Source organism: Pyrgilauda ruficollis, unplaced genomic scaffold (genome assembly GCF_017590135.1).
Source record: "Pyrgilauda ruficollis isolate IOZ18807 unplaced genomic scaffold, ASM1759013v1 scaffold40, whole genome shotgun sequence".
Classification (NCBI taxonomy): Eukaryota; Metazoa; Chordata; class Aves; order Passeriformes; family Passeridae; genus Pyrgilauda; species Pyrgilauda ruficollis.
This window is the reverse complement of record NW_024525490.1, coordinates 9,144,540-9,166,614: the sequence shown is the minus strand read 5'-3', so window position 1 is coordinate 9,166,614 and position 22,075 is coordinate 9,144,540. Positions and strand designations below refer to the sequence as shown.

Genomic DNA, 22,075 nt, shown 5'->3' with positions numbered 1-22,075 from the left:
AGTTTCTGCTCTAATATAAAAATTTAGGTGGGTTGCCTCAGCCCCCTTCTTTTTGATGTTATATTTCTGTCAATAGAGCTGCACTTCTCATGATAATAATATATATTGAAATGGAGCAAAATGTACCAAAACAAACTCATGAAAGAACATGTTTCAGGTGGGAATCAGTTCTGAATCAGCACAGAAATTAAGTATATATATATTCAGGAAGTTTTAATTCAGATTACAGAAGTATTCTGCTTGCTTGAATGAGTCGTCTTGCAGGTACTTCTTGGTTAACAAGTGCTTAAAACACTTGTTAGCTGCTGGGAAATAGGTGCTTAAAATCTTGCACTAGATTACATGTTTAATCCATTTTGATCTGCATTACATTGAAACCGTTTCTTAGTGTCAAAAGCAACATAGCCAGCTGCAAGTCTGGTAGATTTCAGTGTGGATTGACACTAACCAAAGGTCTCAAATATTGGCATTTTTGATCTGTCAGACTGGGAAAATAAGCTTTATGACCCAAACTGGGGAAAAGCAAAAATGCTGAGGAGATGCAGAAATCAATATATCTTTAACAGAACAAGTGCAGTGAATGTGGTAAAGCAAAGCATGTGTCTGAATAGATGTTAGGCAGCTGTCACTCTCCGGGTTTAGTTCAGTTTGTTTTTTCTTTCGGGTTGCCCTTGTAAAACTACAGACAAAGCTCTGGGAGAACCACAGTACTTACCCAGTTTCTCTAATTACTGCAGTTTGGACAAAGCTCTGCATTCGGCTGGCTTCGACTCAGGATTTATAATTCTAGGAACTAATCTGACCAATCCATTGAATATGCTGTTACCAGTTCTTCAAAGAGTAAGTAAAGAAGTGGTGATATACATATGTAAGGATGCTCTTCCATTTCCTTTTAAACTTCTCCCCAAGTAATTAATTAAAACAATGTTGTCTAAATGTGTGTTCAGTAAAAGCAAGGCAGCTTCCTTACTAACTTTTAGTTCCTAGTTGCTGATATGAAAATCTTGGGTGAATGGTATCTAGTTTGGGCAAGGAAGGTGGTGCTTGAAACTGAGTTTGATGTGATGAGAATACAGTGGCAAATGAGAATGATTGCAGTTGTAGTTAGTATGCACAGAATAGAAGCTATTTTGTTCCATGTTCTACATACATTCCAGTTGGTGTACTGGATAGCTTAGGCCTTTTTAGTGAAGTAAATGCAACTTTTCACTTTTTAATATATTGCGCGTTGAAAAATATGCAACATTGGCTATGTTATAGTAAGGCATTAGTCTTGGAAGCAAGCCCAACATAAAAACATGCATCAGTTAACTTTAGTAGAGCTGGAAGGCAACAAGTACACATACAAATTTGAGTTTGTCATGAGTAAACTGAGAAAAAGAAAAGCTTTAATATTAAGCTAGTGCTTTATTCCCTCTCCAGTTGAGGTATTCCTGGAATCTTGGAGTAATGGGTCAGTGCAATGCATTGCTTCCCCATGGCTTTTGAAACTGTTGAACATCTAAGCTTGTAGTTCACTGAGAAGAATAATGTTCAGCAATATTATCTCAAGCTTTTATTAATGTAAATATAAGTTTTGTGTGCAAATACGATCAGAAAAATAGTCACAAATATGCATTCCTAAAATAATGGTTGCCACTGTGCACTTGTCATTCTGTGGGTGTATTTAAAATAATTATTTCTTGGTCTAAAAATGTTTAACACTTCAAAATTAAGGCATTTATTTTTAAATTAACAAAAATGCTTAATGCTTTTCCAAACTAATTGTCTAAGCTCTATTAGCAGCAAGCTATGTTAGTTATATTTGGAGTCAGCTATGTAAAACTTTAAAACAGGACTCTGACTACCTCAAATATAAGCTATAGGAGTAGAAGCTACTTACTTTCGAGAGGGAGAAGAGCTTTTTTTCTTGTCTTTTTAACTGCTTGTGTTCTTGTTTTAGGTTTTTCCACTTGATTATATTCTTATCACAACCATTGTTATGTACTTTATCTTCACTTCAATGGCAGGCATTCGAAATATGGGAATATGGTTCTTCTGGACAAGGGTGAATATAACTGAAGAGTTTAGTTTCTAATACTCAGATATTTAAAAATATGTGCTCTTGAATATATTTAAGATTTTTGTATTGCTTCATAAATATGGGATGTTGCCAGTAGCATTGTCTGTATGCCTAATGAGTGTCAAAAGCCTATTGTACCATTTGCACTGCTTCTGGAAGGTGTTTCATTTTACCAAGTTATCAGACTTTTGGGCCATTAATACAGATAGAACTTAATTTGGTTAAATAGCTGTGCTTTGAAATTAGGTAAATACACCTGAAAACCTGCTTTGAACCACTGAAATTAAGTTGCCAGAAGATAATTTTAGCAACCTCCCACTTCTAGCAGTAGAAATAAAACTTACTTGAAGTAAAGAGGTTTTTGAATGCCTTCAGGAAAAAACAAGAGCTATTCCATTGTATTAATATTTGTTTTTCTACTTTTAGCTTTATAAAATCAGACGAGGAAAGACTCGACCTCAAGCACTCTTATTTCTCTGTATGATACTTCTGTTGATAGTTCTTCATACAAGTTACATGATTTACAGTCTTGCCCCACAGTATGTAATGTATGGAAGCCAGAAATACCTGGTGCAGGTGAGATGCTTTTTTTTTGTTTAAATTTTATTTTCTGTATTAAAAATGTACTGTTTTCAGAAACTTTGAAAGTCAGTCAGACACATTTTCAGTTTTCAAAGAGATTTTGGTAGGCAGTGTTTCTAAATACTAGTAGGGCTCTTGATAATACACAAGCCAGAAACTGACTGCACTTTATATTACACAACTTGAAATCTTCATTTCTTGAGAAATTGTCATCTCAAGACTTAGTATGAAACTGAGGTTTGGTTTACTCCTTCTGATAAGACAGTTGTTAGCTTCCACTAGATTTTGTACTGGTCTGCTTAGGTTGCTGAGTGACTGCAGGGAGGATTATTTTGAATGTGGAGGGCTGTGTACAGAATGAAATCAATACTGTTCCACAGTTGATTGCTTTTATCATGACAAACATAACTTGGCACAGTAGAAAATAAGAAACTGAGGGCAGCTAAGTGTGTGTGGATTAATCACATTTCAGGCACTTTGGACTGTCCAACTTCATAAAACTCCATGAAGTTCTTGCACTGTAAAATGTTCTACAGAATTAAGCAATTAAAATTTAATCTTTGCTTTTGTTATTGCACTTTTGTGTATTTCAAGGTTTTGAAGTCTTTCAACTTCTGTACCTGAAGAATTAAATTACTGCATTACATCTTAGTTTGAGTGGCAGCCTGCATATTTATGGGGAAGTTCAAAGTTACATATCAGAAGCATCTTGAGAGGTTTAATGAATGGCTGTTTATTAAGATCTGGTATCTTACAGGGATAGACTTCACCAGATCTGATCTTGCAAATGTAGACAACCAACCAGTTATGAACTGGTTGCTTATTCAGGTGCAGTGAAGTCAAGATCCCTTGATGTGCTTTTGATGTTTGTGTCACAACGACAAATCAATTGAGCTGGAGTGGTCAAAAGAAAGGATTCAAATGAGATTGAAGTGATTGGATGCTGCTTTGAGCTTTTGGAATATCTCTGTAATTCTCTGGGAGAATGTTCCTGTGGTAGGAGGACACCTGCTTTACAAACGAAACACCTGCTGACTTCCTTCAGCTGCAACAAATTAGTAAATTTTGTAACTTACTTCTGTCAGTTATCTTAGTTTAAACAGTGGATACAGAATTCTTGGGGCAAAAGGATTACAAGGAGAAATTGAAATTGAAGTAGTGTTAAATAGGCTAGAAGATAGAACTTGCTCAGCTTAAATGTGTTGGTGTGGTAGGATTGTCACTGCAGGAAGTGGAGGTCTCAGCAAATGCTACTTTACTGCTGTCTTTACATTTGAATTATTTGGTAGTGGGCAATTGGTCATCCTGATAGCAATCCAAGCACAGTAATTGAATCACAGTAGGGAATGTGAATATTTGGTATTTAGGAAGTGTAATGCATTTTATTAGATTTCATGCTAAATTTGCCTAACACAAAATAAACATGCTTAGGTGTGCATTGGCTCAACTTGTCACAATTAGGGTAGTAGTAGCATGAAACTAAGTTGAAAGTCAGTTTAGGTGTGTTTACGTAGAACTTTGTGATAAAGTTTGTAGATAGCATGGAAGGTTTGAAGAGAAAAATAATAAAGGCTGTAGCTAACAGTTTGTTTTGCTTTATGAATAAAATAAAATGTGTGTATATTAAGGGAAGCAGAAGGATTGAGACTTAAACAGCTAACATGCAAGTGTTTGTTATGAGAAGAAGTATCTGAAGGAAAATACATCATTTCTGAGAAAAAAGGGTCAAGAGAATAGAGAACAGCAGTAGAAAGACTCTTGTCATTCTAGCAGCTATTGCAATATAATCCTGGTCAGCACTGCAAGAAAGATTAGCTGGAATGGTTGAGTAGAGTTGTAACTTTCTGTCTAAAGGATTACAAAATGTTCTGGTCAAGATAGGCATCCTAAGACTTCAGGTTATGTCTCATTTCAAAGAGCTGTGTTTAAAGTGCGTAATCTAATTTGAGTAGAAACTGGTTTTATTGTTAAAATAACATGAGACATAAAGAATATGCTGGTAAATTACATCTGGGCTTCTCTGGCATACCAAATAGATACAAGGTTTTCTGAAAACATCCTCTCCAGGAGTATTTCAGAATGTATCAGAAACATTTTCTGTGTCTGACTACCTTGGAAACTGGATGTTAAATTGTGATATTTTGAAGTGAGGAGAGAGGGAGTCTGGGAATGAAGAGAAACAAGGTATTTTTCTGTGGAGGTAGTAATGAAGAGGTTCTTAAGAGTTACTGAATTGGTGACTATGGATTTAGGAGTGTCCAGGAACATAATCAGGAGCAGGGCAAGTGAACTAGGCACAGCGAGCTTCCTGATGATAACTGAGAACCCTATGCACCAGCTCACTTTGACAGTCCAGGTTTTCATTGTGTTCTCACACTACAGTTCATTTCCTTTAGAATAACACCACTGCTAACCAACAGTGTGTAAGAACCAAGCAATAGATGAGCATTATTCCAGGAAAGCTTAGTGGATGGATGGGCTGATAAACATGTGTATGACAGTCTGGTGGCTCATAGACTGTGTAAAAGGAGCATTCCCCTCCTCTGCTTTGCTCTACAGTAATTCCAAATCTAGTAATGTGTCAAACTAAATTGTTATCACAATCTGTAGTAATGCATGGGATAGGTTAGGTTTCTATTTGAATCTTGAACTGTTTCCTTTGGAGACTGTTACTCTTAGCAAGAGCTTTTAATTTGGAAGTGCTGGTAACTTTTCCTTTTAACTGAATATATATGTGAAAGTGGAGCTGTTGTGAGACAATTAACGTTAACTAGACCTGGGCTACTTGCTTTATTAACTCTGAGCACTGATGTGTTCAAAGCATGTGACCCCAATTCATCAAAAGTGTTTTCAGCTGTGGTGTCTGTAGGAAACTTTTGAAAATTTCTTCTGGATGTTGTGCCCATACCAGCTGAATCCTTCTGCACGAATTTGTTCAACTTTCATAGCTCTTCAGACACCAAGGATAGCTTAGTTTCACCTCTTGAAGCAATTTGTCTTAACTGTTAATCAGCAATAACTCTTTTATAACTTTTCACAAAGAAAAAATTGTATCCACATCTAGGTTACCTTCTTAGCTTTCTAGCAAAGGCATTACACCTTTGCCCATACTTGAGGTATAATTCCTATTTCTGTTCAGTAAGGCCAAGGGTTATTTTGTCTTTGTCTGAAAGGAAGACCACTGCTTGCTGATATATAACCCAGTGGACATTTACGACGTGATTGCCCCAGACAGGTATTAAAAAGCCAGTACTTGCCATAAGCAACATGGATACTTTTCCCTGGTTGGGGTCCAGAACAGCAATGATCACTTTGTTTCTTCAGTCATCACATAGATAATTTAGAGGAGTGGAGCTAAATTGCAGGACCCAGTGTCTCCATTGTCAGCAGCAGGAATCCAGAAGTACCATCTCTTGGATGGCTAAGTGTGGAAACAGATCTTTTCAAGTTCTTGGTCCGTAGCATCAGCAGAAACTAATGTAGGTGTAACAGGTTGTATCCTAACCCTTATTATATAATAGCTTGCTGTTTTCTGGAGTGTCCAAAATGTGTCAGCTCTTGACGCACACATATGGAGTTACTGTCCGTAGTAACTGTCTCATAGTTTTGTCTCATGCTTGGCCTTGATGCATCCTGCTTGAAGCCTTGGAGTAGATGGGATAACAGAACATTAAAGTTTTACTCTGGCAATACTTGTACTAAAAATGTCTGAAATTATAGGAATGTTCATGGAGAAGAGTGATATAAGACCTGGAAAAAAGCATAGATGTTGTCAAAGAAAGCCCATAGCTCTAGCTGTTGTTGTATTTAAAGCTCTGTTAATATGGTAAAGTGAATGAAGATAAGCAAGAAAAAGCTTTGAAATGGTTATGTTGTGAATGTTTTGTGCTTTTGGTGTGCCCCATGGAATTTTACAAGGTATGATACTGTTCTTTTGAAATAAGTGCTTACTGTGACTGAGCAGTGTAAGCTGGAATAGTGACAGCCAGCTGGAATGCATTCTGGAGATGGGAAACTGCTAAACGTACACTGAATTATTGAAATTTCACGTATTCTGTTCTTACCCTGCTGTTTGTCTACACATTCTCTTTTGTTCCTGATCCCCGTGACTAAGTCATACTCATTTTAGATCCATTTTTTAAGGCAGTCTTCCCACTTTCATAACCTTGCATGAAATGAAATTAACTGTGTGTACGAATTGCTACCTTTTTGGATAGACACTGAATTGTTTCTCTTGACTCTTCAAAGTGAAAGCTGAATTTGCTTAATATTGATAAACTTCCTCAGAGAAGTTAGAGCTTAGCTTTCTGTGCCAGCTTGTACTGATTGCTGGTATGTTTTAAGTAACTTCTTTTAGTCTGAAGACAAGGTGTTGACTCTTACTGATTTCTTTAGAGGGTTTTCTCTTTTGGAAATCATGAGGGTAGAAGTAGGTATGTGACCCTTGAAAGTGAATCAGGGTATAAAAAAATCACTGTAGAGCAAAGGATTTACATTGGACTCTGCTAAAATTATTCACTGATTGTTAAAAATGTGCAACACAGAGTTCATGTTCCCCGAAAGGGTCAATTTTCCAAAGACTTGGGGCATTTAAGCAGGTACATTTGGGTTTTCAAGAGTTCACTTAAGAATAATTTTTCTTCTTCCACTCTGGCAGTCCAAGTGTGTTGCATGCTACCATCTGGCTTTTAGACCAGAAGTAAACTGTATTCATTATTATCAATTCTAAGAACTCTGTGGTGACTTCATCACCAAAGTTGATTTTCAAATTAATTCTCTGCACAGTTAAAAGGTTTCATTTCAGAGCTCAAGTATATTTTTCACGAGTCTTCAAAAAGAACACAAGCTATTGTTTTGTTAATGAAATCATACTTAGAAACGTTCTTGTTTTACTGCTCACAGCTTACTGTGCTTTCAAAAATAATGCTTTTGAATAGTCAATGAGATAATAGTGCTGTTCAAAAATAATACTTTTAAATAGTCTATGAGATTTAGGGATTTTTTAAATTAATTAACTGGAAAATATTTTTGGTTTTTGCATTGTCATTGTCCATGGAAGACCACTTCTGGTAGACTAATGTACCAATTTTTTGTATTTATAATGCAGAGTAATAAGACAATTGATGGTCAGCCAAGGAATGTGACACTTGTGTCTAAAGACTGTGATGCAGATGCACCTGAAGGTAAGATAAATTTATTCCTTGTATTCAGTGTGATAGGTGCATGCTCAGCTGTAATAAACAGCTTAATCTCTGTCTTCATAGCTTTCATTTGCCTAAAATGAAGCTTTGATGTATAGTTAAGTTAAAGATACTTTATTCATTTGAAGGAATGACTATTTAGTCGTAGTCATTGACATAGTAGAAACCATGAGTAACAAAGCATTCCAGTTAACTTTAAAATCTCACATTTGCTTTAATGTGTATATAGAAGATCTTAAAAATAAACCCCAGCTGGTGAACAGCTTAGCATTGGAAGTGCACTTCACTGTGTCTGTTTATCATACAGACATGCAGACAATTATTCTATTTGGTCTCTCAAGGTACTCAGGAAAACAAAGGTCTGAGCTTCTCAGTGGAGCTTGTGATTCTCAGTGGAAACTTACAGATAAGAGAATAACATAATTTTTAATGAGACATAAATGGGGCTCTTCCATGAGCAACAATACCAGTAGAACTAGGAATCTTAAACTATTTTTCTCTAATTAGAGTTATGCTGGAGATTGTAGGGAATGATAAATTTTCTCAACTGTATTACTAAATGCCCCCTTTTTGACTGCTATTTGGGCAGAAGATGTATTTTGGTTATTCTGGAATTAAGTCGTGACTAGCAAGCAGATGGAGAATGCTGTAATGCTCCTTGACTTTCCATCTATGCAGGCCTTAGTAGTTGATATTTTTCTTTGTGACAAAGACTAGTAACATTTTATTTAGTGCTTATTCCTCTATGAAACTTGTATGAATGACTTTTAGCCTGGTTTTGTTAAAAAACCAAGCTAATGGAAATCATGCTGGTTTTATTTTTTGCAGTGTTCCTTTATACTTCCTTTCCCTCTGCATATATACGGTTTTTTCACAGTTTTAAGTGCAGAAGCCATTGCAATACTGACAGTACTCTTTAAGATCACAGTCATATTGATTGGTAACACTGATCTCAGCATAAGAGTTATAGCCTTCAGAATGGTCCAGATTTTTTTGAACCCAAGCCTTCAATTATTCTTACTCTGGCCAAGTTTCAGCTCCTCTGTATGAACAGCAGCTGTATTGTGTATGCGTTTCTATCCTTACGAAAATGCTTTACAGTGTTAGTTAATTCACAGAAAAGATAAATAGTTGTCCTGTGTTCTCCTCTTATCAGTATTCTGTAACACCTGATTTTTTGACTGCTTCTTTAAGTTAATAGCCACTCAGGTTTTCTCTACTTTTGTTATTGGAAAATATGAAACTTAATTTATTTTTGTACTTGTACTAGTAGAGGTGACTGGACCATTAGTTCTTTGTTCCTAGTCTGTCAAGCCTCTTCTGCAGCGCAGTTCCCTTGTATTTATGTTTATCTTCAAATTTAGTATATGTGTTAGTCTCATTCCTGGTGGTTCATAGCATTTCCCAAGGGTGATTTTTTTCCCCACCCTGTTTTTTCCCCATACTTCAAATCATTAATCCACTTTTGATGGCTGTTTTTAGACTTAATGCAGTTTCAAGTGTTTAGATATTTTGACAAATATAGTTGTTCAATTGATGTTTAAGCTGTCCTGTTTTTGTGATTCAAAATAGAAACTCTGGCAAAATTTAGAAGAGCAAATGTGTTGCCTTTCAAAATGAGATCACTTTTGTCCAAATTGTACAGATATGTTTCTTGTTAGCAGCTTCTTGACTAGGCCAGTATCTGCTGAAAGCAGAGTATACTCACAGGCATTGATAATCTTGTTAGTCTTGACCTTTGTGAGAGAAATTAGAATAGTCTGATTTCCTCAGACTTTGCTTAATTATAGAAACTGGGATTTGATTTAAATAAACTTACTCATTTCCACCCATACTTGAATTTTTTTGAATACTTTTAATACTTTACATGATTTTCTTTCTTAGTTTACTTTGATCAATGGGAACAATATGCTGATGCTTAAAACTAGTCCTCTGATGTACTGAACAGAAGTTGGTCTGTGTAAATGATGGCTTTGGTTTGTCATCATCATGTTGTTGCAGTGGCTATCTCTGAGTCATGGTCTCCTTTTTTAATAGGAAAGAGGTGAAGATGTTGAGATGCTGTCCTGTGCTGAGCTAATATAAGTAGAAAATGGATGGATGTTTCTTAAATGTGAATATCAATGTGATCAAAAAGGCTTAAGTGGAGTTGTGTTAACTGTAGATAATACATTCAGGCCATTCACGTGTTTCTATAACTGAAAGAAAAGTTGGTTTTGTAACAGTCAACTTTAAAAAAAAAATGCATCAGTGAAAACACTTCAGTGATTGTTTAATCCAGTCAGTTTTAGAAACTGGAGATGTAATCCTTACCTTGGAATACTTGGCATTTTTAATAACTGGTAACAAAACTAATGAAAAGTAGATGCTACTCTTTTCTGTGATCAGACAGGGCATTTTGACGAGTCAGATTTATTTCAGAGGTAGGAACTAAACTTCTGAATACAATTTCTTTTGTTTTTAAGGATATTATACATGGGCAAAAATAGATGCAAATTACTTTAAGATAAAGAAAGGTTGGTCGAGCATTTGCAGTTTGAATTGCCTTCTTTGTGGCAATTTTGGGTTTTGTGTAAACCAGTGAGCTGTAACTAAATGCAAATGTTGATTTGTCTCCTCAATTAATTTTCTTCCACTTAAACTGATTTAATTCTAACAGGTGTTTTTCCTTAAATATAAAACAAGCAATGTCTGATAGATAAGCTTATAGCAATCTGCTGTCTTATTGAATGCTCAGATATTGGAGATATGATCTCTACTTATTGTTACTAAGTAAATTATTTTTTTCTTTCTGAGATGGTAGAAGAGACCTGATCCAATTGTAACAGCTAATATTTCAGGCTATATTGTGCAGTGTTTCCTGTAGATTTGTTTCAGACTAATGTTTGGTTTGGTCCAAAGGACAGTTTTACTTCCTGGAGAAACACAAGGCAGTTGAAATGCAATCTTACAGAACATTCTGTAAGATTGCATTTCTTACATTCTTGAGTATTTCTAGTTATATATATGTTTTAGCATTATCTGCTTTCATTCAGCAAAGCTTGTTTCTATTTACTCTTGATATGCAGAGATAAGAATCTGTTTTATACTCAGATAAGGGCCATAATAATGTGACTATATGAAACAGAATTGAAGACAAAAATAATAGAGCAGGGTACATATTTTAAGTCAAAGTACCTTTCTTTAGTTAATCATCTTGCACAAAAGGTTTGTGTTTGGGTTAACTTAAAAGGCTCTTTAAGTAGTCTTTTGGGGGCAGCAAGTTATTTTTGTTATACATTGTATTTGTTATAGGCAAAACAAGCCTTAGTTTTCAGTGTTCAATACAGCTGGGCAAAAATATAATTTGATAATTGTTTTCAAGGCTAATGACAGCTGAAATGTTGGGTCCACAATTCGGTTGAGTATAAGGTAAAGCAAAGAAGTTCAATTATTTGATTGACTCTTGCAGCAGGATTCATGTGTTGAAAACTTGGTATAGGTTTAGCTTAACAGGTTAATGGGATTTAATGTAAATGAGCAATGACTCAGCTGCGAGCCTGAACTATGAGATCTGACAAACACTATCTGCCTCTTTCTAGATTAAAAGATCTAGTTTTTAGGCATCAGTCACTTTAAATGCATAACTTGCTCTGAATCCCCCTTGGATTCTCTTCCTTCATTGAGGAAATGAGCCTTGCCCAAGGCCTGTTACATGCTGGGTGCAGTCTATCTGCTAGGCGTTTTTCATAGACCTGTGCTGATTTGGAGCTACATGTGAAGTGAGTGCAAAAAAAAAAAACCTCATTTCTAAGGCTTTGAAATTACTTAATCTATGTCGCCTTTTAAGACCCTTATTAGGGAGAAGTCAAAGCGTTCAGGACCTCAGGCTTTATTTTTGCCTGAGTAAAGACTAGATATAGACATTACTCAAGCTGGAAAGGAGGCCCAAATACAAATGCCAAAACAGGAGCATATTATGTTTCTCTTCTTGAGAAATGCAGACTTGCAAAGGGAAACCACAAGCAAGTTGCTCAGAATCCTCAATATTAGTGATTTTGTATGAAGAGTTGTATGACTGTAGGTTATCACTTCCAAACTGTTGTTCTAAATTAATTGATTTGAAAAGTTACAGAATGCTTAACATAATGATTTTAGTGAGTACTTTCCATTTTCCTGTTGCTTTGTGAATGACCTCACTGGCACTTTACCCTGAATCTATACTTACACCTAACACTTTCAAAGTCCTCTATAACCATAAGAACTTCATCTAGATAAGCACAGTGGTGCACGTGTGAGCACGAAAGCCCTGTTTGGCACCTGTAAACAATATGAACAGCTAAAACTGGTGTAAAGATCTTTTTGCAGTACATTGTTCACTGACATGCAGATCTAGATATGTCAATTCCCACAATTATTTTTCCTAAAGGAGGAGGTTTTGATAAGAATGAAAATAATCGGCTATCCTGTCTGCTGCTTCCTTTGTAGAGTTTTACATCTGTGTTCAGCCCTAGAGTATTGCCATTGTTTATCACTGGCTAGATCTTTAAAGTAATTGTTTGCCTCTAGTTACTTTGAAATAAGTTTTTCAAGGGAGTCTCAGAAAATGCCTCTTCAAGTTTAAGGTGGCAATTCAAAGGCGTGAAGTAACAATTACGGCTTGTCTTTAAACCCACGTGGCTAGTGCTTGTAATTAACCTGAATTGTACACAATGTTTCAAGGGATCTCTACTTTCAACAAAAGCACTGAGAATGCTTTTTCATCAACAGGCTGATCCAATGGTTTATTGCCTCCCTGTAGAAACTGGGCATTATCTCCTTGGAATTAAAGTGGCTTCAGATTTAGTTTTTTGGCTAATGCTGTACCTTTTCACTTTATACATGGACTTGTAGCATTAGTATTTTCCTCACTTGAGCATACTTAATAAACATTAAAATCAAGTCATCCTTTAAACTTACGAAAAATGAGATTAACAGGTTTAGCTCTTCAAATCTCCTTAAATGTTTTTCACCTAGTCTATTAATACATGCAAATCTTGGCACCCTCACAGATTCTCTGTAACCAAAGTGAAATAGGAACCTTACAGCTGGGTGAAATTTTGCATTATAATGCCATAACTGTGCTAGCAGGAACTCCAAATCTAAAACGGCCAAAAAAGGACTGGCAGGCTCTCTGAGTGTATAGAGGGAAGTAGTGAAAACTCTTGCTATGTTTAGCTAAAGTTTGTGCTTGGTTGTAAGATCCAGAACCTTCTTTCTACAACTAAGTCCTTCATTCATACATAAATGCAAATCCTGTTCATACATGTCGCTTCATTTAAATTTCACTGTTGGGGAAAAAATTGTGATACCCAGATCACTCAATAGGACATAATTTTTATTATTTAGCATTAAGAAACTTTGATTAGTGACTGTTTTCTTCTTTAGGCACAGAATCTTGGAGGATCCTACTTCGGAGCCTCCTTATGCTACAAAGCCCTGCTAGCTGATGGGACTTGAAAATTCTCAAGCCATTTAACATAAACATTCATAATGTGTAATTATCATCAAGAAATTTTGTGAGTGCTGCAGTTGTTCATGTACTGTAAAATAACTGCAAAAAGCTATTGGTTATCCAGACTTGTAACTTTTGTTACAAAATCAGATCTATTTGTTATAAAACCAGACTGATTCACATTGATTACATCACTCTTCTGTCTGTCTCATTTTATATCAGGTTGTGTTTGATTTGCAGATAGACCATGAGAAGTATCATACACAATTTACTTGTAGCTTGAAGCACAAAAAAACCACAGTTTTTTTACTAAATTTTTTTACAGTTTACTTTCTAAATAATTTGTTGCAAATAGCTTTTTCAGGCTCCTCATTAGTTCCTGGTTTCTGGCTCCTCCTTAGCCTGCTAAATATTTTCTTTTGTCAGGATTTGATTCCAAACCTACTGAGGAGCTTCTGTTGAGTAAGGAAGCTTTTTGGACTAGACTTTATATGGTTAGACTTTTGGTCTCTACAGGTCTAATTTAGCTGCCATCTCACTACCACTTCCAGCTGAGCAAAAAATCCTGCACCCAAGTCAGACAACTGGGATGAAACAGCAGGCAGCTTTTTTTGCTTCTATGTTAGACCTAGATTTTAGAAGATTTTTAGATAGCTGCAAACTGTTGTTAAGTATCTGAGTGATTAGATACTCCTGCTTCTGTTGTGCTCTGTAGTACTTCAAAGTGCTGTCAGCGTCAAGTGTTGGGAGCTTAGTGATTCACATCTCTAAGTGAGGAGTTATTGTAGCTACATACAACCAATTGGGAAATGTTTTCAGATCCCTGCTATATGTGAGTAGTATGTGTTCCAATATGCTTTTCAGTCTGATAAGGGATCTAAGTTGTAATTTTATTGCAAAATTAACCTTGAAGCAAGTAGTGCTGAAGCTGTTTAATACTGGCATTATTGTGAAAGCTGAATGAGTGGTGAATTGAAATTTAAAGTTTCTGGAAGAAATTAGCTGAGAGAAAGATAACTGGTATGGGATGCCACAACCCAAAAGTTATAAAAGCTTTGTTTAGGTGATTAATTTTAGCTTGTGAAACCAGAGAAGTAGCAGCAGTGGAGGGGCTGGATTGTCAAATACAAAGGCTCAGCTGAATGAGGCTACTATTAATTCTGTATGTATGTATATATATGTGTGTGTGTATATATATTACAGCAGAGAAGAATATGGAATAAGTGGCAATATGCTCAAATACTATATTAAAAGAACACTTGTAGAAACTAATGACTAAGGAGCAATTAAGAACATAATCATTTTTTGCTGTTTATCCAACAAGAAAAGGAAAAAAATTCTGTATTTTTGGCTGGGACAGTTGTTGCTGCCATTCCATGCATCTGTTTCCAGAGAAATGTGGAAGTGATATGTGAAATGCAGTCTTTATCATAAACTTCTATGGACTTTGGAAGCACTGGAGTGACCTGAACACTATGAAATATTGGTCAAGATGTTAGGATGTGAGATGATAGGTACAAAATGGGGGAAATTTTTATTATACCTGTTAATATCCTCCTGTAGAGACTCCTGAAGCTTGCTTTGTCTCAACAATTTCATCTGTGATACAAAGCCATACCTACAACCTTCAAACAGCAGCTCCTTTTTGCAATGATTTGCAAAAAGCTTGATTTATTGACAGCAAGGTTTTGATTTTTTGGCTGCAAGGCTGTATGAAATAAGTATTCTTGGTTTCCTGAAGCTATGCCTTCAGTACTTCTAGGGTCTGAAGTTTTGCAGTGCTTAGATGTTCAAGCACAGTAAGGATGTAGCTTTTCCTTTGGAAGTGGTTTTGAGTGTATTTTAAGTAAAACTAAGTTGTGCTTGAATCTGGGGACATAAACTTCATCTGTCTTTGGGGTTAGCATTCTCACTTTGGGATTTTCCATCAAAAAATACCATTGTTGTTTAGATTTGTGTTGTTGCAATGTCTACCTTCATGTAATGATTTTGAGCACCCACACAGGATCTAAGAGGTAATCTGGTCCAGCGCCCCAGCAAGGGGCAAGTAGAGCGAGTTGTTCACATCCATCCACCTTTGAATTTCTGAGGGACAGCCTGCTTCGATGTTTACCTATGCTGATTGCCTCTCCTGCTATTTAACAGGTGTATTTCTTGCTGCACCTCTGTCATCTGTTGTCTTGTTATGCAGATCTAGGAGGAATCTCATTTAATATTTAAGGTCCCCACTAGACAGCAGAGGCAGCAGTAAGACACACCTGCAAACACCTTTACTTCAAGGTGAAAGAACACATCTTCATTGTCTGCTGTGTGCTCTAAGCTGTTGCAGTGGTCCTCCACTAGATTTGCTTCAATAAGTAAATGCTGCTTTTGTGCTGGGCAGCCCAAAATGGCAGTTTGTCACAGTGCGGATGCAGTTTGTCACAGCAGAAGAACTGATCAGTTTCATGGACTTTCACTGCATTCCAGACAGTGAAGCCTGATATTCAGTTACATATAAATAAGGGTAGCCACATGTTCTGTTTGTTTACTGGGAGATGAGGTCACTTTCTGCACAGTTGCATTTTATCTGGCCAGTGCTCAGCCTGCACTACTGCATGGTGTTACATCGTTCCAGGTGCAGGGCTTCAACTTTGAGAACTGTTTCAAGGGGCTTGAAAAACAACCCTTTCCTAAATCTGACCATCTAGTGTGTTGGACCTCTGCTCTTTATTTCTCCCCAGTTTGATCTGTGGATTTACGGAGGGCATAATCTGTTTCATTGGCTAGTTGATTAATAAAGAGGTAAAACAGGTGTACACTATTGACTTTCAAATAATGCCAATGTTTATAAATTATATTGTTCACAAGAACTTCTAACTCTTCCCTAAGAAACTGTTTCCTTCTACGTGCTTTTGTGAAAGCTCACTGTGTTTTGAGATGCATAAAAGATGGACTTCATCAGTAAGTTTTCATAATTCGAGTTTTCAGTGCAAAAAATCACGTTTTAAGCTTTAGTATCTGGCTTTGAATAAAATTATCATTGTAGTTCATCATAAACTACCTAATTCACTTCCTGAAAGAAGCCTTAGTTTGAAAATAGTACATTAAGTGTAACTATTTCTTACCGTAATGGAAAACTTCATCAGTGAACTCAAAACAAAAAGTAGTTGACTCTTCTGGTAGTAATGACTATTCATACTTGCCATTTTTTATTTTAAAAATTGTTTTGTCTTGAATCCTGGCTGTTTAGCTTTGTTCCTTGGTCAGCACTACATGTGTACATAGAATATGTTGTATTTTTTTAATGGTGGCAGGTATCTATTGGAGGCTTGGTAGCTTTCCGTCTGTACTTTTGTTCCACATGATCAAGATACATGTAGTATTCACACTGATCATTCTGGATAGAAGTAGCTAGCTTAATTCAGGCTATTCATTATAACTTACTCGAAATTGAGTCATATGGAGGAATCAGTTGATGAAAAATGTCATGTCAGCCTATTAAGTAACATTTGTTCAGAAACAATAGCTAAAATTTAGTTATCTACTCTTGTAACACTGCACAGAAATGTTCTCACAAGGTTAAACTATTCCAAAATATTTATCATCATCTGTTTAATCCTATTATTATGAAGTGCCATCTCAAAGTCTTTTAGCTGTTTTTTAATTCAAGTAACCAGCTGGAGAGCCGCAGATGGTATTGACAATATTATCTACAATTCTGAAGTATCTTCACTTCACCGGCATTTCTTTCTTAGATGGCTGCGAAAAGTGAGCTATGGAACCATATAAATAGTTATACTCAGAGCTTTAGAAGGCAGGAAATCTTTACTTCAACTGCACCTGGGGAATATTTCCCAACCTGGGGTCTGAACTGAGGGACAAACAGGCAGTTTCTGGGTTTTCCTTACTTTCTCTGGTGTTCAACATGTTTGCACACCAACTCCTGCTCTGAAATGGGCTTTAGGTGAGGTTTGAGGCATAGTAAGAGTAGTATAAAAAACCAAGACGACCAACCAGGAACTGATATTTTACCTTAGCATGAACTCAGTGCATGCCCTTCCTTGCATTTGAGAGATTGAGCTGGCTTGTGTGTCCAGCTGACCATCCCCTAGCGTGACCCCTTGAATACCACAGGTTCAGTGTCCTATACAAGCCTTTACGCTCTCTATCTGCGTGTTGGAAATTACTTGGAAATATGATTCTTAATTTTAAAATCTCCCAGTTAGAAATGAAGAAAAATACATTCACATCAGAAAATCCTACTTCCATGTTCTTATTGTTAGAGGAGTAAGGTTTAACCAGTACAGTCAGGTCTTGTGTACAGATAAGGCTTCTGTTATGTGGGTTGCAAAAGGCCCAGTACATGTTGGAGGTTTTTTGTGTGCATGTAATTAATTGACTTGTGATTTTATACAAAGCCTATGTAATCCTGGTAGAGACACAGTTTTTCAAAGTCCTGAAACATGTATGTTAATCCAGAACCTGCTTTGTATGGCTGTGGTTTATATAAAATGGGTTCCCTTTTGGACCAAATTCTAATTAATAATTGACACATCTGCATGAGAAATTGTTCCCGGTAGTAATAGGGTTACTTATGTAACTTGTAGCTTCATGTTACCTGTCACAGTCACTCCCCCATAACAAGTGTCCCCTTTGCATACCTTCTTGGTAGTGGAGTAAATTCTTCTCCTCTTCCTTGGTAGGAGAGTAAATTAGATGTAATAGAGTGTAATTGTTTTGCAGAGTTAAATATTGCTAAATGTTGCTAAAATATTATCTTACTATATAGTATGAAGCTGATTTTGTTGTTCTATGTTAATCAGTGCTAATCCTTTCAATTTAGATCAGTGTATTGTCACTCGGACGTACCTCTTTCTTCATAAATTCTGGTTCTTCAGTGCAGCCTATTACTTTGGGAACTGGGCATTCATTGCAGTAAGTACTTGGATTTTGGAGACCTCTGAATCAAGTTGGGTAATTTACAGTAGTTGTCATTGTATCATTTGTATCACCATACTACAATTTGTTTTACTTATATTGCCCTTATATACCCCTGAACTGGATAACAGTAACACTTTCTACTTTAAATTTGCAGGTCTTTTTAATTGGATTAATTGTTTCATGCTGCAAAGGCAAGAAATCAGTCATTGAAGGTGAAGTAGATGATGATGATTCAGATATGAGCGATGATGAACCGTCTGTTTATTACCATTGACAGCCTTTTGCCCTCAAGATGAAAAAATGTAAAGTTATGTTGAGAGTCATGCCCATGTGGAACTCACATCCAGATAAGCATCTTTGCACCTGTAAAAATAAATGAAATTTGTGTACTCACTTAAAGGGATAAAAAACCTGAGTATCACTGTTAAATGAAAACAAATGTTGAAGCTGACTTTGAGTAATATATAGAAAATATTGTTTTATCATAAAACATGTGTAATCTTCTGATGTATAATTTGATGAACTGTTGTAACTATTTCATAATTCACAATGCTTTTCTGTTAACTTAGATTTTCTTAAATACTTTCATGCTTAACTTGTAGGACTTTTTTATTCATAAATACAACTAAAATCCTGCAAAACAGTGAAAATAGTGCAGGAAAGATTTGGATGAAGTTCACACTCACAAAAGGACTTGACTTTTGCATTAGTTTTTCTGGGATTTCTGTATAAAACTAGAGCTAACAAGAGACTGTCCATTCAAGTATGCCAAAAATATTATATAAATGGTGAGTTTCCCATCTGTGAAAAGTAAGTAATTTTTATACTGTGATCTCCACTAAGTTACTATGGAAATCCTCAGGTAACTATGAGGTGGCTTTTGCTCTCTCAAAGGAAATCACAGTGTAAATTACAATATTCAGCACTGTTGCAGTGTTTTAGTACGGTTGTTTTGAAACTTCCAGGTGCCTGATCTAGTCATAACCAATGGAATAATTAAGATGTGATTAATTTTTAACTTACTTTTCTCTTTAATGCAAATTGTCTAGTTTGAAGTTCTTTCAATATTTAAAGTAAATGTTGTCAATTTGTTTACAAACCAATATGTTTATATAAACACAGTTCAGAAATATTTTTGTCATTCGTGTTGTCTTTGTACATTAATCTTATTTTAGCTATGTAGTTACTGAGCTATGTTTCTAAGGATGAAAAAAATCTTTATATATCCTTTGACAGACTGTGAAAGAGAAAATGTTTACAAGGACAGGTTTTTAAGCTTCTAATGCTGCCTGGGGGACATTACAGTCTATGCAAGCACATGGAAAGTCATCACATTAGGTAGTCTTTTATAAGACTAATTGTTAAATAGCTATTAGAATGTAGGGTAGTCATTATGTCCTGCTTTCGTGTTTGCAAATGCTTAAGTTATTTCAAGAACAATCTGCCTATTTCTGCAGTATTTCAGAACAAGAGGCTCTCAGGAACTTCTGAATTCTAATTTAGTTTCAGTATTGGAGGAGGTCTTACGTGAGTTGTGTAGTTTGTGCAGGAATGCAGGGAACCGGTGTTTGAACTATAGGAACAAAAAAGCCTTGTGTCTTTCAACAAGCCTTCTGTGCCAACTGCTCCAGTAACATAAATGTTGATGTGGCAATGTGGAAGAATCACACACATAATAAGCTGAGTTGGAAGGGACCCACATGGATCATTGAGTCCATCTCCTGGTGTTGTAGGTGGCTCATAAGCTGAAAATATGCAGTCAGGTCTGCTCAACTAATATCAATCAATCAGTTTGCTACCAGTGTGACATTTGAAAGGGCAGAAATGTATTCAAACACTGAGAGTAGGTACTGAAATTTGACTAGGCAGTCTGAGCTGTCTGACTGGAATTAGCTGAATATTATTTAAACATGACAACTGGGGAAACTTGCAAGGAATTAGTTATAAGGAGTTCAAGTAATTCAAGCAGAATTACTTGAATGTGATGTTGACTGTCTGGAAGCTGCATCCAGAGCATGGGAAGAACTTGGAGTATACTTGTTTGTAGATGCCCTGGTGGGAAACTTACATGAGCTAATTTAAATAAAGTTAACTGCTCAGATGTCTGCCTTTCTTTCTGATTCATTTGTCATCTTCAGTTTTAACCGAAAATTGTCACTTCCTTCTTACAGGTTTGTTTGTAACACAGCTTTGCAGAGTTATATCCATTCTGCCCTAACTTTGCCCAGGGGAGATCACTGCTCATCTGGGGAAGATTTTTGGGAACGTGTTGGTTTTGTGCCATGCAGCTGCTTCATGCTATGTGCTGGCCTAGGGGATCGCTGGCCAAGATGCCTGGCCAGTGCCTAGGTACATTTTGTTATAGCTCTCTCCTGTTTGTAGCATTTCCTTAATTTCCAGGAATTTCTCCCCAGTCCACTTCTGTTTCCTGTCTAAATAATACATATGCATTAATACAGCAATCTGCCTTTGAAATGATGACTTTGTCTTTTTAATTGGAGGATTCAGTAAGTACCAGGTCATTTAATCCAGGTATTAATCAGATTTATAAGCAGCCCATTATTAATTACCGCTATCAAGAAGCAGGCTTCTCTAGGAGAGTTCCAAAGTTACTTCAGACATCTGCTGTCACCCTTTGTCGTAGAAGCAGTAAATAACTGCCAGCATTCATAATCAGAATTACTCGTCACCTGCCACATCCTCACTACAGTTTTTCAGGAGTTCAATGAACCATTTGACTGACAAGGTTTTAAAAGATTTTCCAGGCACTAATGTAATTGTAATGAATATACACTCAAGAATTCAGCTCTAAATACTTCATGTGCTGGCAACTTGACTTTTGGAGCTGTACTGTGCCTTTAAAATGAACTAGAGGTGTCTTTGAAGTTTACTGTGTGAACTCTGTTTTTCTATATCCATTATCACCCAGTCAAGAAACCTAGCAGTGAAGTTTAAGACAGCTGTGACTTATATTACTTGGCTTTTATCAATACTTGCAGGAACTTCCAAGAAACAGAACTTCCAGTATATTTTCATTCTAGTTCTCTCTTATGCGGTCTTAAATACTTGCAGTTAGAACAATTCGTTACTTTTCATCCACAAAGTGATAGTGCTATTTTGAACTTCGCAGTCATGTTACAATAGTATTCTACCTTGCAAGCAAACATTTAATATTCTCAACTGAGTCTTCAGAGATCTGTTTTCTTGTCTAAAGTCACTAAAAGACGTTAGAATTTTTTCACTACTGTCTAAATAAGTGATATTTCAAATCCATCTCTGAAGTGTGGGCTTTCAAAACTTCTGTAGTGCTATTGTCAAACTTGCCTTAAGTTACCTTTGCTGTTGCACTTTTCTAGTTAGACTCTACCATGTTGGAGGCTCATGAACATTTAGAAGCTAGAGAGCCTTAAATCTTGCTGACATGTCAAATAAAACAAGATTACTTGGACTATGTTGGATAGAATTCAGCAACATGTGCCAAATAGTTCCTCATTTTGCTACTTGGACTACAGTGATTGGTAATTTATTCAGAGTTCCAGGTCATAAGTATGATAAAGCCTGTAATTGTTTGCTTGTTCCATATCTGAAGCTGAGAGCGTGCTGCAGATTTCCTGCTGATTGTCAGAAACAAGTGAAAAGCATTTCCTGGTAAAAATGAAAAGAAATACCTGCTAACTTTTTGTAGTTTCTGCTTTAATTTCAGGGAAATGATTGCAGGGTAGGCTTGAGATTTTTGCACTGAAAATGTTAATGTACTTCTGGGTAGAGTGTACCTGTACAAGAGCCATGCTGCAAAGGATGGTAATTGCATGCTCAGAAAATTTGGCTATTTAA

The 22,075-nt window shown here is 36.2% G+C and overlaps 1 protein-coding gene across 2 annotated transcripts in view; it reads left to right on the top strand.

Moving 5' to 3' along the window:
• LMBRD1 (LMBR1 domain containing 1) overlaps positions 1-20,342 on the top strand; it is a 65,205-nt gene extending 44,863 nt beyond the window's left edge. For both annotated transcript variants that reach the window (XM_041477484.1, XM_041477483.1), the window contains exons 11-16: positions 738-840; positions 1,943-2,047; positions 2,489-2,638; positions 7,752-7,827; positions 18,144-18,235; positions 18,396-20,342. In XM_041477484.1, coding sequence (XP_041333418.1) covers positions 738-840; positions 1,943-2,047; positions 2,489-2,638; positions 7,752-7,827; positions 18,144-18,235; positions 18,396-18,515 — 646 coding nt within the window. In that variant the 3' untranslated portion in view covers positions 18,516-20,342. The remainder of the gene's footprint in view (positions 1-737; positions 841-1,942; positions 2,048-2,488; positions 2,639-7,751; positions 7,828-18,143; positions 18,236-18,395) is intronic.
• The last annotated feature ends 1,733 nt before the right edge of the window (positions 20,343-22,075 follow it).